General features: G+C 40.1%; 1 protein-coding gene across 2 annotated transcripts in view; it reads right to left on the bottom strand.

Annotated features, from left to right (window-relative positions):
- Window positions 1–18,590, bottom strand: part of FAM117B (family with sequence similarity 117 member B) — an 87,828-nt gene that overhangs the window by 19,730 nt on the left and 49,508 nt on the right. For both annotated transcript variants that reach the window (XM_070580780.1, XM_070580779.1), the window contains exons 3-7: window positions 17,064–17,156; window positions 15,973–16,086; window positions 7,549–7,692; window positions 5,983–6,208; window positions 284–404 (exon numbers count right to left, since the gene is read on the bottom strand). In XM_070580780.1, the coding sequence (XP_070436881.1) occupies window positions 284–404; window positions 5,983–6,208; window positions 7,549–7,692; window positions 15,973–16,086; window positions 17,064–17,156 (698 nt within the window). The remainder of the gene's footprint in view (window positions 1–283; window positions 405–5,982; window positions 6,209–7,548; window positions 7,693–15,972; window positions 16,087–17,063; window positions 17,157–18,590) is intronic.

The raw sequence follows: 18,590 nt of genomic DNA, 5'->3' as shown, positions 1-18,590 counted from the left end.
TTACGTGTTACTGTCAGTATTCTTTGGTGTGATAATGGTATTATGGATGGAGGAGTTACTGTGGTTAATTTAGGAAACGAATATTAAATTATATTTAAGGTTAAGTGTCATGATGTCTGCAACTTACTTTCTCAAACAGTTCAGCAAAAACCACCACCACACACACAGACAAAGCAAATACACACAACGTTAACTACAGAGTCTAGGTGGTGGCTACACGGGAGTCACTGTACTATTCATCAACTAACTTAAACATTCGCATAATAAGGGGGGAGATACTTACGAGCATTCCTCAAAGACTTTGACCCTTTCACAGCCCTCAGGAGGTTCCCTTTTGAACATGTAACTGTTGTTAGGTTTTGGTGAGGTTGCATATTTGGGCAGAGGAGAGTTGTTTCCGTTCTCTGCAATAAACAACACACCGGATTACTAAGAAGTACCACTACGTAACCGCACCGTCACACTATTCAATCGTCCTTGGCCTCCCCCACACCACGAGCTACTTGAGGGTAGGAACAGTGCCTCACCCACCCACATTACCCCAGGATCTAACACAATTCCTGGTAAAGAAGAGGTAACGTTTGTTTCTTTCTTTTTAAGATTGGCACCTGAGCTAACAACTGTTGCCAAATTTTTTTTTTTCTTCTTCTCCTGAAATACCCCCAGTACATAGTTGTATATCTTAGTTGTGGGTCCTTCTGGTTGTGGTATGTGGAACGCCACCTCAGCATGGCCTGACGAGCAGTGCCATGTCCACGCCCAGGATCCGAACCAGGAAAACCCTGGGCCACCGAAGCGGAGCACACAAACTTAACCACTCGGCCACGGGGCCGGCCCTGAGATAATGTTTCTTAAATGCAAAATAGATAAGACTTTTTTTTCCACTTACAATCACCACAGCCTAGGCCTGTATCACTCTATCCTCAGTACTGAAGACTGATCTATCTCTCTGCCTGACAGTCACGTGTCACTCAGTGATGGGGACATGTTCTGAGAACTGTGTCGTTGGGCGATTTCGTCGTTGCATGAGCGTCATAGAGCACACTTACACAAACCTAGAAGGTGTGGCCTACTGCACACCTAGATTGCATGGCACAGCCTACTGCTCCCAGGCTACAACCCTGTCCAGCATGTCACTGCACTGAGGACTGCAGGCGACTGCAACACAATGCTAAGTATTTGTGTACCTAAACATATCCAAACATAGAAAAGGTACAGTAAAAGTATGGGGTAAAAGAGAAAAAATGGTACCCTGTACAGGGCACCGACCATGAACGGAGCTGCAGGACGGAAGCTGCTCTGGGTGAGTCAGCGAGGGGGTGGGGAGTGAATGTGAAGGCCCAGGACAGCACTGTGCACTGCTGCAGACTTGATCAACACTGGACACTTAGGCTACACGCAATTTATAAAAAAGCATTTTTTCTTTAATAACAAATTAGCTTACTATAACTTTTTTACTTTATAAACTTTTTAATTTCTTAAAACTTTTTGACTCTTTTACAATATTACACACAGCTTAAGGGGCTGGCCCGGCGGTCAAGTGGTTAAGTTCCCACGCTCCGCCCCACGCTCCGCTTTGGCGGGCCAGGATTTCGCTGGTTTGGATTCTGGGCGCGGACATGGCACCACTCATCAGGCCATGCTGAGGCGGTGTCCCACATGCCACATCTAGAAGGACCGACAACTAAAAATATACAGCTATGTACCAGGGGGCTTTAGAGAGAAAAAGGAAAAAAACCTCAAAAACACAGCTTAAAACACAAAGACACTGCACAGCTGTACAAAAATATTTTCTTTCTTTATATCCTTATTCCATAAGATGTTTTTCTATTTTTAAAACTAAAATTTTTTTTTCACTTTTTAAGCTTTTTTGCTTAAAACTAAGATGCAAATACACACATCAGCCTAGGCCTACACAAGGTCAGGATCATCAATATCAGCCTTCTCCTTCCACATCTTGTCCCACTGGAAGGCCTTCAGGGGCAATAACACGTACGGAGCTGTCATCTCTTATAACAACAGTGCCTTCTTCTGGAACACCTCCTGAAGACTGAGGCTCTTCTTGAGGAGGTGTCACTCTCTTCAGGAATTTGTCCACGGTGGTTTGCTTGGTTTGTTTCTTTCTTCATCACAGATTTGCCTGTGAGCAGATAACGCATCATGAACATTTCTATTAACAAAAACCTTTCAGTGTTGGGATCCACGTTTCCAAACTGTTTAAGGAGCTTGTTGAGGCTGCAAAAGCTTCTGCTCAGCCCTTCACTGTGAATTTTCTTGGGCTTCTTCTTTTTCTTCTCCTGCGGGTTCTTTTTCTCTTGTCTCCTGTTCAGCTGTTTCAGTTTCAACAACTCCTCATTAGCCAGTTCCTCAGGAACCACCTCTAGGAGCTCCTGAGCGTCACCCTCATCCACTCCCAGGTTAAGTCGTCTGCCATCTCAGCCACAGCCTCGTTGATTTTTGCAACCTCCTCGTCCTTGGCAAATCCTTTTAAATCACAAAGCTCCTGAGTGTCTTCTTCCAGATGCCACTAACACACTCCTTGCTGACATCACCCCAGACAAGGCTCTCAATGCAGTCATGGATGTTGTAATCCTTCCAGGATTGCATCAGTGTCTTCTCAGTGTCTTCTTTAGTTGCAGCAATAGCCTGAGCAAAGGTCTTCCTCAGGCAGTAGGCCTTAAAAGCTACCGTAACTCCCTGATCCTCTGGTTGGATCAAAGAGATGTTATCTGGAGGGAGAAACACTGCTCTGATATTGGGAGAAGATCACCAATGAAAGGAGGGTGTCCAGGAGCATTACCAACAGTAAGCGAAATCTTGAAAGGTGTGTCATTCTCCAAACAGTACCTCTCCATTTCACTGACACAGCAGTTCAGGAGGGCATCTTGGAAGAGGGGCTGGGTCATGCGTGACTTCTTATTGCTCCTGCAGTGCACTGGCCGTGTGGGCTTACTGATATACTTGAAGGCGCTGAGGGTCTCACTGTACCAGATCACAAACGGTTTCTATTTGTAGCCTGCAACACTGCCCCCCAAGCAAGACTGTTATCCTGTCCTTAAAAGTCTGGAAACTTGGCATTGACACGGCCTCCTTACGAATGTAAGTCCTTTCAGGCTCCATTTCCAGAATAGGGAGGTTTCATCCATATTGAGTATTTGCTCTGGCAGTAATTTTCCTCCACAATCAGCTTATCTAGAGTTTCCAAAAATTCTTCAGCTGCCTTCACATCCGTACTCACGGACTCACCACTCACTTTCACATTATGTAATGAATAACAATTCTTGAATCATTTAAACCACCCAGAGCTAGCAGTAAATTCAATACCGTAGTTCGGTCCAGCCTCTTCTTTCAACATCACAACATTTTGCTTGGCTGTGATTGTCGTGGTGCTGACAGAGATGCTTCTGTGTCTGGTCTTCAATCCAGGTCAGCAGAAGTCTCCCCACGTCTGATATAGGCCCTTCTCGAATCTTTGTTAGGCAACGAAGGAGATCTTTTAACAGCTTCTGTCACTTTGTTCTTGTTCTTCAAGATCATAGCTATGGTACAACAGGACACCCCTGACTGGTGAGCAATAACCATCAGTGATTTTCCACCTTCGTAGTCCTTAATCACTTTAATTTCATTTCCAGGTCAATCACTTTACGTGGCCTCTTACTGGTAACATTAGCAGTGGATTTTTACACTTAGGGGCCATGATGAACACAACACCACAAGACTAAATCAAGTACAAGAGAAAATGATGCAATCAAGAGACACAGTAAACACAAGACGTATGAGGCTGCTGCCAAAGTAACATGGCATACTGTTGGACAGTAAACTTTTTTTTACACAAGCAGAAAGACTACACTCTAAAATAACAGTAAAAAGTATAGCATAGTAAATACATAAACCAGTAACACAGTCCTTCATTATCATTACCAATTACTACGTACTGTACACAACGGCATGTGCCACACGTTTATATGACTGACAGCACAGGTTTGCTTACACGAGCATCACCATAAACACATGAGTAGCGCATCGCACTACGACCTTATGGCAGCACTAGGCATTTTTCAGCTCTATTATAATCTTCTGGGACCACCATCAAATATGGAGACTGTTGTTAACCGAAACATCATTTGGTGACACATAACTGTATTTCTATTCCATACACAGCAATTAGGCTCAAATGCCACTTCCACTCTTCCCTGTACAAGTAACTTAAATAGTTCCTCATTGGTTGCTTATCATTCATTCTTGGTCTGCCCTTTAGAATTTCTAAATTTGATCTCTCTGTTCCTCCGGTTACAATCTCTGCTCCAGGTAGTCAGAGCCATATGCGTCCTGTATGCGAAAGACCTCCTTTTTGCCTGTGAACTTCTCCATACCTGAGAGGTCCTTCTCTGTGCATTTTCCAAAACGTCCTTCAAAGGCTGGCTCAGGGTTTTTGAAATCTTTCCAAATTAACCCTATCAGAGGGAATACTTCTTTACTCTCGTATTACTGTTCAGTGCTGACGTCCTCAGTTCATACTACGGTAATTTAAAGTTCTTGACATGTTACACAACTGTCCTAGCTTTCAGTCTGACTGTGTCAGCTAAGCTACAGATTCCTTGCTGGCTGCAGCACTATGGCACCGGTTTCTTATAAAAGACATTCAGAGAAGCTAACCAGTCACTAGTCTCCTACAGTCAAATGCACCAGGACACAAAATTTATGGGATTCCTACATGTTATTGAAGTAAAAATAGAAAGTATGGGAAATCAAGGGGCAGATTTTAACAGCTGCGGTTTTTAAAATTCTTGGGGTGCTGTGGAGGTACACTTGACTGAGCGCTAAGCCCGCAGCTTGCTAAACGGTTTGCATTCACTATCCCTTTTAATCCTCACAATAAGTATAAGAAGTAGATAATTATGCAGACTCTTGACAAGAAACACAAGGCCCAAGAACAGGATTGAGTTCAGCGAGTGTCAGAGTTGTGTGCACACTGGAATCACCTGGGAGCATCGACAACTCCTGGCACCTGTGTCCTGGCCCCAGGGGTTCAGATTTATTGGGTCTGAGGTGTTGGCCTGGAATAGCCATGTTTTATTTAACCTAGAAGCTGGCAAAATAGGATCCAAATAATAAATTTTACAACTGCCCATAGTTTGAAGTGACTTCTTCAGAAAATCTTATGTTCTCTGCACTTGCTATAGCCTCAATAATTTAGGTGACTGGCAATAAAGGCCCGTTGTAACAATGGGACATTTTATGACATTCAACACACTGAGTAGGAGGTTCTAAATGAACGACTATTGAACAGAGCTACAGAATTCACAAATAAGTATCTTATTCTTGCTCTCAAGTACAGGAAATAACTGCGACTGAACTAACAAAATATTGCCCTGATATAGATAGATGAAAAGTCATATATTTGTTCTAAAGCTAAGAATATTAGTATTAATATTCAAACTGCTTATGTCTCCAAGTCATTAAAGTTGCATAAGTCGTTTAATACTCTAAGCAGCCCTCCAACCTCCTACTCCAGGCTTGCCTTGAACACTCACTTTTGCATAGATATAAATCAGCTTAATTTTTGTTAGAAATACCACAAACATAGATTCTAAAAGACACTAACTTGTAGGTTTCCCATTCAATTAAAAAACAATAAGTAGTAAAAATATGACAACTAAGACATCAGAGAACAAAGTGCTTTTCAGAACAATGTTCATCTCATTAATACCAAAAAGATGTTTCTTACTAATAAAGAACTCATATTAACAAGTGCAAAAAAAACCTTACAAACAAAACTCACCCAACTTGACCACCCCATGGGCACCACAGTAAAATCTACTGTTTTACACACCAATTTTTTTAAATCTATGTTTCAAATACATCTCCAAGCAATTATCTTAGTAGCCTCACGTGTGTGTCTTCTGCTAGAAAAGGAATAGAATGAACAATGAAATAGGTGGTATTATTCACTTCTCATCACAAGTTCCTCCCGCATCTTACCTTTATCCCTGGGATCCACGAGCAGGTCGTCAGCTGAACAAGGGCTCTCCTCGCTGCCCTCGTTGGAGATGGTGAGGAATGACGTGGGGGACACAGACTGGCAGCGGCTGCTGTTGTTGCTTCCCCTGTCCGCCCCACCGGGGGTCTGCGTGTCGATGCTGCGTGTGCTGCTGCTTCTCTGAGCCAGGGGAGGAGGTGCACGATGGCCATCGGGAATATCTTGTGGCTGTTAAAAAATTTTTAAACCATATGTATGCGTATTATTGATTTTGAAATTCAGCCAGAAACGCACCCAATGTCCACTGCACCCACTGTCAACTTTCCCTTGTTGTTCCAGATGACTCACAAATCAGAAATCCCCTACATATTAGGCCTTACGAAACAGAAGCCTTTGTGATGCTCCATTAGTGACACCCTAGTCTAATCTGACTTGCCCACCAGGCAATGGGCAAAGACTCCGTATTCTCAGGGTCTCGTACACGACAGGCGGCCAACGCTTGCTGCACGATGCTCTGCACTGAGTTAATCATCATGTGCTCGATATTATTTTTAAAGTTATAAAGAAGCACCGTGGTAAAAGAGGAGAAACTGAGAGTAACACTAGGTTCCACATTAGAAAAGGTCATCCACTGTGTGAATTAGTGATACCTGATGACAGGCCCTGTTACCTTCCACCCCTGCCCACTTCCCCCTGAAAGAGATTTTTCAAAGAAACCTTCCTAAATGAGGGAAAAGTTAACCAGAGCAGGGCTAACTATAGGGGGAAATCAAGGGGAACATAGAGGAAAGCTTGTGTGGCTCACTCAGCAGGGAACCAGCTCCCCGTCCGCCTGTGGTTCGTTTATCTTTACTTTATCAGGGAAGGGCTCCCCATCATGCAGTAGGGAGGAGAGGCTGTGGGAAGTGGTGTTTCCTCTAACTAAACCAACCTTTAATCTTAAGGGAGAGGATCTTAAGCACCAATAAAATACTACTTCAAACTCCCCAATTTCTCTTTCACTGAAGAATGAAAGCTTAAATACACCCTGCGATATGGTCTGAAATACAAACAGGAAACTTTCTCACTGTGTCTTACATATGACTCATTCTGATGCGTGTTACAGTTAGTAGAACACACATTCTTTTGCGTATTATAGGCAAGCAGAATTGCACTTCATGATACGGTCAACCAAACAGTAACTGACAAACAATAGAACAGGTACATTCATGCTTACAAAGTATAAGATGTCATATCCTTCCCTCCCCAACAGATTAGTAAGCTAAACTTTTGTTAAATGGAGTTACAGCAAATGAAAAGTGTATCACCTGTCTAATGATTTTTAAATATAGATAAAAACATAGTTTCTGTTCAAAGATCTAAGTTTAAGTTACATCCGTTGTCTCTGTGAGATATAGATATAAAAACTTTTCGTGCACTTGCCAAGGTCAAAGTTTTCCAAAAGAGAGAAATTTTCACTCTCCCTCAAGAAGGAAGAAACCTAACTGAACATGGGAAACAAAAGGACAAAGTTCTTCCTAATTAGAAGAGTAAACGTTTGAGGTGCCTTGCAGACCCCGATTACTCACTACGAGCTGCTCCTCCTTCTCCCCGGTCTCTTTAATTATTATTTCGATCTCCTGATTCAGTCCTTCCACACTATTCCGGAACCGGGAGCCTGTAGATTTGGCGATGGGGATCACTGGAATAAGTGCACTCTTTGGAACAGGAGCCTTAAGAAAGAGCGGTGGAGGAGGGACAAGAGAGGTTAACATTGCCTTGTAATTGTCTAAATTGAAGCACACTCCCACTCAACATGAGTAACTTTAAAATAAATCAAAATAAAGTTGATGGCCTCCCAAAAAGTGTGAGTAACTAAATCTCTCCCTCATACACGTGAAATATAATTTAAAGTCAAAACTCCAGACAATCAAGACAGAATTTCAGAAGTTTATTCACATTCATGAGGGACTGTAAAGAGATTAGGAATAAAGGAAAATAGTAAAAGAATGTCGATCTCAGAAATTCTTTTATGACTGTAACAGAGTTCAGACTTCAGAACATAACTTCAAAGTCTTCTAATGGCACAATTATCTATATTCCAGGAAAGAAACAAAAAAAGAAGCAATTTATCAAAAGAAAAAAAGAAAAGAATATTTTGGTTAGAAAAACAAAGTCACTTCCAATGTCCATATATAGCAGCAAGACTGTAGAAATGAGAATAGCTTTCCTGTGAAATTTCATTATTTAAACTTTCATTGCAATGATTTTAATATGCTTTGTTCAGGAAAGAAAATGATATAATTCATTTTAATCTTTTTCCAAAGCCTACCTCTAATTTTTTTAATAAATTTTTTTCCACTGGCACAGTATTACTTTTGAAAAGAAGTAACTGATAATATAACTACAGTATGTTACTTGGTTTCCTGAAAAGATACTCAAAATATGAAACAAGAATCGCAGAGGTACCTGCCAAAGTCAACAGCAACAGGGTGCCAGAAGATCCTCTCGTAAAGAAATGTGATGAACCTGTCCTTCCCTTAGGGAGGTCTCTTTGAAAAACCTCACTTTCAGGGGAAGGAGGGCAACCAGACAAAGGTACCAGGGCCTCTAATCAATTATCACTAGTTTCCATTCAAGGGACAACCTTGTCATCTGATATACTACTTAGTGTTAAAGCAGAAAGTAAAGTGTTACAAAGTATTTCTCCTCTTCCATTCCTGCTCACCTTTATAATTAAAAATTTAAAGAAATAAGCAAAACACAGCCATTCTTGGAAAATCCAAGAAATTTGCGAGAAAAAAGCCAAAAGGAAGCTTCAATCTGGAGTGGAGGGCAGCACTTCCTCCCTGCCCGGTTATCCTGGGACGAGAGTCTCACTGTCCTCGCATGTGAGAGGGGAGCACGAGGCCCACCTCAGAGCAGTTCTGCAGAGGTATGAGAGGACACGCGGCGTGGTGCCGGCCCACAATGATGGATGCCCAGTAAACAGGGGCTACCATGTTTTCCTTTTAAGCAGTCATTTAATTTATTTAATTAACTTATTTTTTAAAGATTGGCACCTGAGCTAAGATCTTTTGCCAGTCTTCTTTTCTTCTTCTTCTTCTTCTCCCCAAAGCCCCTCAGTACATATTTGTATATTCTAGTTGTAGGTCCTTCTGGCTCTGCTATGTGGGACGCTGCCTCAGCATGGCTTGATGAGCAGTGCCATGTCCACGCCCAGGAACTGAACCAGCGAAACCCTGGGCTGCCAAAGCGGAGCGTGCCAACTTAACCACTTGGCCATAGGGCCAGCCTCTCAATTTTTGTGTGTGTTTTCCCTACTACGTATTTTATTCTTAAAATAATCCTTTCTTGTCTTTTCACAATTTTTTTCAAGTATCATTTTTTTCTACATATACTGCCTTCTAATGTTCCCCCTTTTTAATCCCTCTGTTCCCTAATCTTATCTCCATACCCTCAAACTTCTCATATTATTTATTTCCTTTTTTTTTTTTTTTAAAGATTTTATTTTTTCCTTTTTCTCTCCAAAGCCCCCCCGGTACATAGTTGTATATTCTTCGTTGTGGGTGCTTCTAGTTGTGGCATGTGGGACTCTGCCTCAGCATGGTTTGATGAGCAGTGCCATGTCCGTGCCCAGGATTCGAACCAACGAAACACTGGGCCGCCTGGAGCGGAGCGCACGAACTTAACCACTCGGCTACGGGGCCAGCCCCTATTTATTGCCTTTTCACGTCCATCTTTTCTTTTTGTCCTGTTTTCTAGTCTCAGTATCCACTATCAAAGGAAGGAACACGAAAAATCTTAAGTTTGGATATTACATAGGTGTTTTATAGAGAAAATTTTTCAAATCCAAATCTTTGAGCCAGATCTTTGAGTGTAGATCTTTCAGGCACTAACATATCATTTCCAAAATTGTTTTTTGATGAAAATCTTTGCCACACCAAAGACTCTATCTATTCTCTTGGTCTAGTTCACGGCCTCTGAACACTTCCTGTCAGACCGCTTCAGCTTCAGCCGTGGTAACAACTCTACATCCGCCCTGCTGGGGGCTGAAGCGCCGTCAGCATCATCGATCAGTACTAGATGGAAAACAAAACTTCAGCTCACTGACACTCTGTATTTATCAAAATTTAAATCTGATATAACCTGGTGTCAGCTAAACTAACTCCAGATAGCACACAGTGGCCGTAAGATAAGAATGATGGGATTCTTAGGAGGTGAATGGGAGAATTATTCTGTGAATTTACAAATAGAAAATTATGGGACTACAACCTGACCCACATGTCTTGAAAGGCTTAGTTCTATTTCTTTTGGTTCCCTCTTTCTTCAAATAAAAACTATAATAAATACTATGTTCAGGTAAAACAAACCAATTTCTCAGCATTTTCTGTTCTTCCTGTTGGAACAAAGTCACATCTATCCCAGATACTTCACAAAAGCAAAGTTAAAGAATGCTCTTCCTTTATCTCTTAAAGTTTATCTGACAAAAAGCCAACATGTGCAGACACAACACACACTTATATTCTACACAGAAAGACAGACTATTCCCCCAAAATATCAAGAGTAAGCTATACAATGCTGAACTCAAACAATTCTGAAATGTGTTGGCTATATCTTCTAATGAGAATATTTCTTGAAATACTCCTTAAAAATATGACATTTTAAGCCCGTGAGGGCTTTGTCAATTTTGGAAACCACTGACATGTGAACGAGTCTCTCTTCTAAGAAACTTGGCAGCATTTACTCTTCACAACAAATAGTTCCCCCTGAACTTCCAGGGAAAGAACCACTCAAAAAGTATGTGGGAATTCTTTTCTAACTGTAATAAATCCATTGTAAGCCCAAGACAAAGATCTTTGGTTAACCAGTGGTTGTTGACTACACCAGCAGCACTGTCCCTTGCCTGTTAAGGGACGCTAAAGGAATTTCCCAGTAAAAATAACCCTCTACATATCATGAAATGCACACAAATAACTGCAATCACTTGGAAAGCCTATCAAGACCCCAAATATTCAAACTTCTCAAACAAATAAAGGAAAATCTATGCCTAGAAAAGTATAAATATAGAAAAAGGTTTCAGCGCACAGAAACTGGACCCAAGGAAACAGCTAAAATTAGGGAAATACTCTACAGAATCTGAAACATCAAAAGCGTTCCTGAAGCACTTGTAATAATATAAACATTTTTCCATGTTAAATACAAAAAATTATTATAATAAAGTACAACAGACGGTATGAGCTCAACAAGAAAGAAATGCAAAAGGAAAAAAGAGAAGAAAAAATGTCAGGAATAGCTCTACAGAGGGTGAAACTCTGGATGATGTTTTTCTATTTGACTTAAAAAAAAGTAACACCTTTACTGAGATATAAATTTCCTACTTGATGTTTTTTGGTTTCTAAAATTTCTGTAATAGGCATGTAAATACTTCTATAATAATAAAAGTTTTAAAAAAATAAGGTCAATATGAAATTGGCAGAGAAGCCTAGTGGAAAACACAAACTAGTTTACTTCTCTTAATATTAAGGTGCTACCGCAAACAGCCTAAGATTTACTGAGCAATTATGTGCCCAGAAGTGCGTTCAGTGTTTACAACACTCTGTCCCATTGAACCCTCGGGACAACACAACAAACAGGTAACATTACCACGCACAGAGCAGGGGGACTTCACACAGCCAGCAACCCGCAGGACCCAGAGCTGCAGCTGGGCAGTGCGACCTCAGGGCCCCCGCGCTCGTCCTCTGCACTGTTCATGCCCTCCCAGGTGACTTTTGGGTCCTTTTTTACTGTCTAATCTAGTTCATTATTCACAGACAATTATATTTGTGTTTTACGTATTTGTTTTTTAAGTTGGTAGATATTTTTTATAACAGTTTATTGAAAAATAATTCACATACCACACCATTTGCCCATTTAAAGTGTACAACTTTTGCTTTTTTAATGGTTAATGAACAGAAGTGTACAACCATCACCCCATCTTAGAATCACAAATCTCTCACCCATGAGCAGTCACTCCCCATTTCCCCCAACTTTCCCTGCTCTAGGCAACCACCAGCCTACAATCTGTTGACGGCTGTGCGTACGCTGGACGTTTCATATAAGTGGAATCATAGAGTGCGTCCTTCTGTGCCTGACTCCTTCCGCTTAGCATAACGTTTCAGAGGTTGGCCCACGCTGTAGCATGTATCAGTACTCCATTCCGTTTTATGACTGAATAATATTCCACGTATGGATATACCAATTTTATTTACCCATTCATTGTTTGATCGGTTCATCAGACATTTGGGTTGTTTCCAAATTTTGGCTATTGCGAACCATGCTGTTATGAATATTTGTGTAAGTCTTTATGCAACCAGGTTTTCAATTCTCTTGGGTACAGACCTTAGAGAGGAAGTGCTGGGTCATACGGTAACTCTATGTTTAGCCTTTTGAGGAACTGCCTGACTGCTTTTCAGAGTGGCTGCACCATTTTGCATTCCTATCGGCAATACGCAAGGGTTCCAATCTCTCCACATGCTCAGTGACACTTGTCATGTCTTTTATAATTTTAGCCATCCTAGTGGGTACGAAGCAGTATCTCACTGGAATCTTGCGCTGCATTTCCCTATCAACAAAGGATGCTGAGCATCTTTTTCACGTGCTTATTGGCTATTTGTATATCTTCCTCGGAGAACTATTTAGATCGTTCGCCCATTTTTAAATTAGCCTGTGTGTCTTTTTATTACTGAGCTGCCAGAGTTCTTTACATATTTTAAATGCAAGTGCTTTATCAGATATAGGATTTGTTAATATCTTCTCCCAGTTTGTGGGCTGTCGTTTCACTTTTTTGATGGTGTCCTTTGAAGTACAAAAGTTTAATTTTGATACTGTCCAACTTACCTACTTTTTCTTTTGTTGCTTGTGCTTCTGGCATCACCTCTAACAAACCACTGCCTAATCCGACACCACGCGTACGCCCACGTGCTCGTCCAAGAGCTGTTAGGTTTCGCTCTTACATTTAGGTCTTTGATTCATTTTGAGTTACTTTTGTATGTGGCGGGTGTAAGGTAGGTAGATATATTTTTAGAATCATGTTTTAAAGGCTAGAACTGGTATTATCCTTTACTTCTATTTCTCCATCACTTCCATCTCATCAACCATCAGCTAACATAGAGCTTAACATCTCAGGCTGTGAAGTCATAATGCCTGGACTAGCATCCCAGCTTTGTCTCATATGACTCTGAACAAGATACCTGACCTCTCTGGGCCTTAACTTCCTCTTCTGTAAAATGGGGTAATAACAATCCCGACCTCAAAGATGAGGGCTAAATGCTAATAATATATACAAAAAAATGAGGGGCCAGCCCCGTGGCCAAGTGGTTAAGTTCACGCGCTCTGCTTCGGTGGCCTGGGGTTTCGTCAGTTCGGATCCTGGGCGCAGACATGGTACTGCTCATCAGGCATGGCTGAGAGGGTGTCCCACATGCCACAATTAGAAGGACCCACAACTAAAAATATACAACTATGTACTGGGGGGTTTTGGAGAGAAGAAACAAAAAAAAGAAGATTGGCAACAGATGTTAGCTCAGGTGCCAATCTTTTTTTTTAAAAAAAAACAAGAAAACTGAGTAGCGTGCTTGCCATATAGTAAGTACTACACAGAGTTCAATTATTAATTAGCACTTTTTAAATATCACTCAGATTTGTCCATTCTCTCCAGCTCCACACCTTCTACCTTACTTAGCCCACCATCACTTCTTACTTGGATTATAAATCCTATTCATTTTTGAAATGGTTTTCCTGCCTCTAACCTTGTCCTCTCGCAAATTCATTCTCTATTCTGAACTCATAATGCACATTATAAAATGTGTATCTGATCCCATATCAATCCCCTGTATTTTTTTTTGCGTGGAAGATTGGTCCTGAGCTAACATCTGTTGCCAATCTTCCTCTTTTCACTCGAGGAAGATTGTCACTGAGCTAACATCTGTGCCAGTCTCCCTCTATTTTATGTGGGATGCTGCCCTAGTGTGGCTTGACGAGCGGTGCTAGGTCCGTGCCTGGGATTTGAACCTGCGACCCCAGGCTGCCAAAGTGGAGCATGCAAACTTAACCACTACGCCACGGGGCCAGCCCCTCAATGCCCTGCATTTAAAAAAATAGTTCCCTGGTGCCTCTAGGACAAAGCCCAAGCTTCTTAACAACTGAGACATGAAGACTTTCAGGTCTGGCTGCTATTTACCTCTCCAGCCTAATCTCTTACTACTATCCCTACCTGGAGCCATGATTTCTCCCACCTCTGGAAGGCTGGATGAATCCTACTTAACCTTCAGGATCAACTTAGACACAACTTTCTCTGAGAAGCCTTTCTAGAGGGTTCCATAGCCAGTCCAAGGATAAACAACCCTTCTACAGCACTTCAAACTCTTCCCTATCAACACACTCATTACACTGTAATAATCACTGTTTACTTATATTTATCTGAGACATGGTGGAAGGTAAGCCCAATATTTCATTTAACATTGCATCCCCTAATGAATACTACAGTACCAGCCATATGGCAGACGTTTAATAAATGTGATCTGGTTGGAGGAAAGGCCTCAAAAGTAAATATATCTCAAAATGGTACTTTTCTCCACTAGAGAGAGAACCTACTAAAACAAAGCCATTCCCGCAACTTAATAATATTTTCATGTCCATAGTCTGAAAGTTCCAATTAAACACGAAAACCGCTGTCACAACTATCACAATGCACGTTGCCTTATCTCTGCTTGGCTATGAACACTCAATAAAATGAGCCAAGCAGTCGAGATGCTTGGGGTGTCAAGTGCACAAAACTCCAGCTACCTGAATTTATTCTTTGAGTTACTCTATTTGCTAGTCCTTACCTTCTCTGCCAAGAGATGTTTTAGAATTAAACAAACGTGAACTTCACGCCAACTCCAATAAGCTTCATCAAGCAATTTCAACTTGCAAGGGAAAAAAAGGGAACTTCTGGATAACTTTACTACTTTGCTGATTTTAATGCAACTTTTAAAAAATCACTTCAACTTATAAACTCCTAAAACCCATCACTTAATCTTCAGCCCTATTCTACTTGGAGTAAAACATGGGTTGGGCATAAAAAGTGGCCTCATCTCTTAGAAATACATATGAAATATCTATGGATAAACTGGAGGGAGAGAAGGGGGGTAAATTCACCTGCAGAACCATCTGGTCTGCAGCCTTTTGAGAGTGAGAGGGTTTTGTTTTTAAGCAGTATTCCAACTTTGACAGTTATTAGTCTGTTCAAATTTTTCATTTCTTACTTTGCCAATTTTACACTTTCTGTTTCTCCAGATATAAACCCAGGCTGTTTAGATTTTTAAATGTATTAGTGTATATTCATATTCTATAATTAAAATACCTTATATATGGAAAAAAGCTATTGGAAACTACAACCAAACTACAAATTTGTGAAATCAAATTTGACCCATGTATCAATATTTTAGGACAAATTAGTTTGAAAAAATATATACCTCTACCCATACTTTCTCGTGAAAACAATCCATACACACTTGGCAACCATCAGAATTTCATCCATCAAGAGCAGTTCACAGGGTTCTACGGAGAAACCAAAGCAGCTGAAGGCCTTCCACTGAGGCACCTTCTGAGGCAGGCGTCACTAACACCCTCAGCCTTCAGATGAGGAGAATGAGACACAGACAGGCTACCCATCCGGGCTCGGGCTCCAGAGCCAGTGCTTCTCTCTTTCTATTATTACGCCTCCAACATACAGAATTGATAAAGACAAAAATACAGTAAATCAAATACCTAATTAGCTATGTCTCCCAGAAGCCACACCACAGGTCACCAAAAGAAAATATTTTGTCAACTTAATCTTCTGGTTTTTTATGAAGGCTGAGATTCAGTACTCAATCGCTATTTCAAATATGCTTTTGGACATTTTTGTCCTAAACAGTTACCTATGAAATAACAAATCATCAGAAAAGCAACAAATGCCTGCCTGGACTTTGTGGTGTCTGAGCTCCTACCTGACACTGGTTAATAGCCGCGTGGTTGCCGTGGAATGGAGACTGTCTTTCTTTATCTCGATGATGCCGACTGCTGTGTTTACTTCTCTGCAATTGCTGGCGTAGTTTTGCAATCTGAAAAGGGGAAAAACAAGTGCGTCAGAGTGTTTTCCACACCACACAAAACATATCCTCACTTAACAAGAACAAGTAAAATTTACCCTTAACTCTTTTGGTCTTAAAACCGTATCACAAAATTTGATTTACCATACAAAATTTATATATATACACACACATACAAATGTTTGTGCATACATGTGTATCCTTCTTTTAAAGAAAAACAAAATTATTTTCCAACACTGTTCTGAGCCTTCAAGCTTCCAAAGTACTGAATAAATGAAGTTTTTGGCATTTAGAATAAATTACATTAAAGCTTTTACAAAGAATTAAAAAATAATGATAATTACTCTCTCACTGCCCTTACAAGGAGTCACATTTTAGATTCAGATTTCTTTCTCAAACACCTAATCTTCAATAGCTCCAAAACTTAAACAGTAATTAAAAAATCAATTCAAGCCATGAAATACATTCGCAGATACAATGTTTAAATAACAAATTAAATTTCAATCAATATCCCATATTATCCTTGACTGAATTTTTCTATTTCTACTTTACGTATGAAATGCAAATACCCTAATTACAGGCACAGAAAACGGTAATCAGAGCATAGGGCCATAATCAACCCAGTTATACTAGGTTACTGAATTTCAGAAATACTACCATTATATATAGAAATAATAAAGGTGAATTTGTTCTATCATTACAATTTTATACATCTGATGTTTTATTATATTAACAGGTAGGGACTCTCAATTTTAAAAAAGGACAAAGAAAAACACATAATCAGGTAAGTAATGTGTGCATTTTCCCACTCAAATCTCTACCCAATCAACATCATAACTTTTTCTGCTGTTGTTTCTCAAGTAAACAAGACAACCATCAAAAAAACAAAAAACGGAAATTCACAAATCCTTGAAGCCCACAACTTTAAGGAACTAGCCCATGAAGGGATCCAATTTCCACACCCACTTCCATGGATGCATCCTCCTGACCTCCTTCAGCTGATCTGTACTGCCCCAGGACGCTGACCGCTTGTGAGACCCTTTCTTCTTTTCAGAGTATTCTTCAGCCCACGCACTCTCTGTCTTTAATGGAAAAAGAGGAAGGGGTATTTTAATCATCATTTAACAATAATGCATACCACATTTGTGACAACATGGATGGATCCTGAGGGCATTACGCTAAATGAAATAAGTCAGACAGAGTACAACAAATACTGTACGATCTCACATGGGGAATCTTTAAAAAAAAAACCAAACTCATAGAAAAAGAGATGCGATTTGCGATTACTAGAGCCTTGGGGTTGAGGGAGGGGGAACTGGATGAAGGTGATCAAAAGGTACAAACCTCCAGTTGGAAGATAAATAAGTACTGTGGATATAATGTACAAGATGACAACTGTAGTTAACACTGCTGTAATGTATACAGAAACCTTGCTAAGAGAGTAGATCCTAAAAGTTCTCATTACAAGGAAAAAACACTTTTTTTGTAACTATATGAGGTGATGGATGTTAACTAAACTTACAGTGGTAATCATTTTGCAATGTATGTATGTTAAGTCACTATGCTATACACCTTAAACTTATACAGTGCTATGTCAATTATATTTCAATAGACCTGAAAAAAATTCCTTTCTAAAAAAAGATTATATATACCATATTTTTCTATTATAAAATAGATTCCCATTACAGAAAAATTAGATACTAGAAAATTTTTAATAAATTACCCACAACTCTCCCAGCACCAGTTAATTACTGTAATATTTTAGTCTATTTCCTTCATTTCTATTACTAATAAAAAACTAGTATTATTTTTACATAATTCTAAATATAGCAATTATTAAACAAATGCATACTAATAATAGCTAACACTCCTGTGATCTTATTGCACGCTAGGCACTGTGTTCTAGGAAAGCACAGGGAAGGGCCTTCACTGTATTATCTGATTTACTACATACCAAAAGTTAACAAATTTTGCAGATGAGGAAGCTGTGACGATGAGACGTGAGATAAGTTGCCTAAGGTCTCACAGCTAGAAAGTAGCAAAGTCAAGATATAAACCTAAGACTCCAGAGTTCACAATCTTAACCTCTATACCATGTCTCGTCTTGCTTTAAATATCTGTAAAATACAGCCTCAAAATGTTAAATCCTTAGCAGTTATACAAAATCCAGAATTTAAAAACACTGTATCAGAAAAAAAATACAAATGAGTTCTTGGCACAAGAAAATACGCACAACCTCACGCATAATAAGAGAAATGCAAGTTAAAACTTCACTAAGACCGGGCGATTTAATAACACACACTCCCCTACAGTGCTGGTGGGAGCGCAAATTAGTGCAGCCAACGCTGTCAAAGCTGCAAATGTGCACAGTATTTGACGCAGCAACCCCTCTGTGGGTCATTTATCCTACAGATGTACAAAATGTATACCTTTATGCACAAAAGACATATCATATTATTCCTGTAGCACTGTTTTTACAAGTAAAAGATTAAAATAATGTAAATAGAGGATTGGCT

Source organism: Equus przewalskii, chromosome 17 (assembly GCF_037783145.1).
Source record: "Equus przewalskii isolate Varuska chromosome 17, EquPr2, whole genome shotgun sequence".
NCBI lineage: Eukaryota > Metazoa > Chordata > Mammalia > Perissodactyla > Equidae > Equus > Equus przewalskii.
This window is presented reverse-complemented; position numbering and strand designations above follow the sequence as displayed.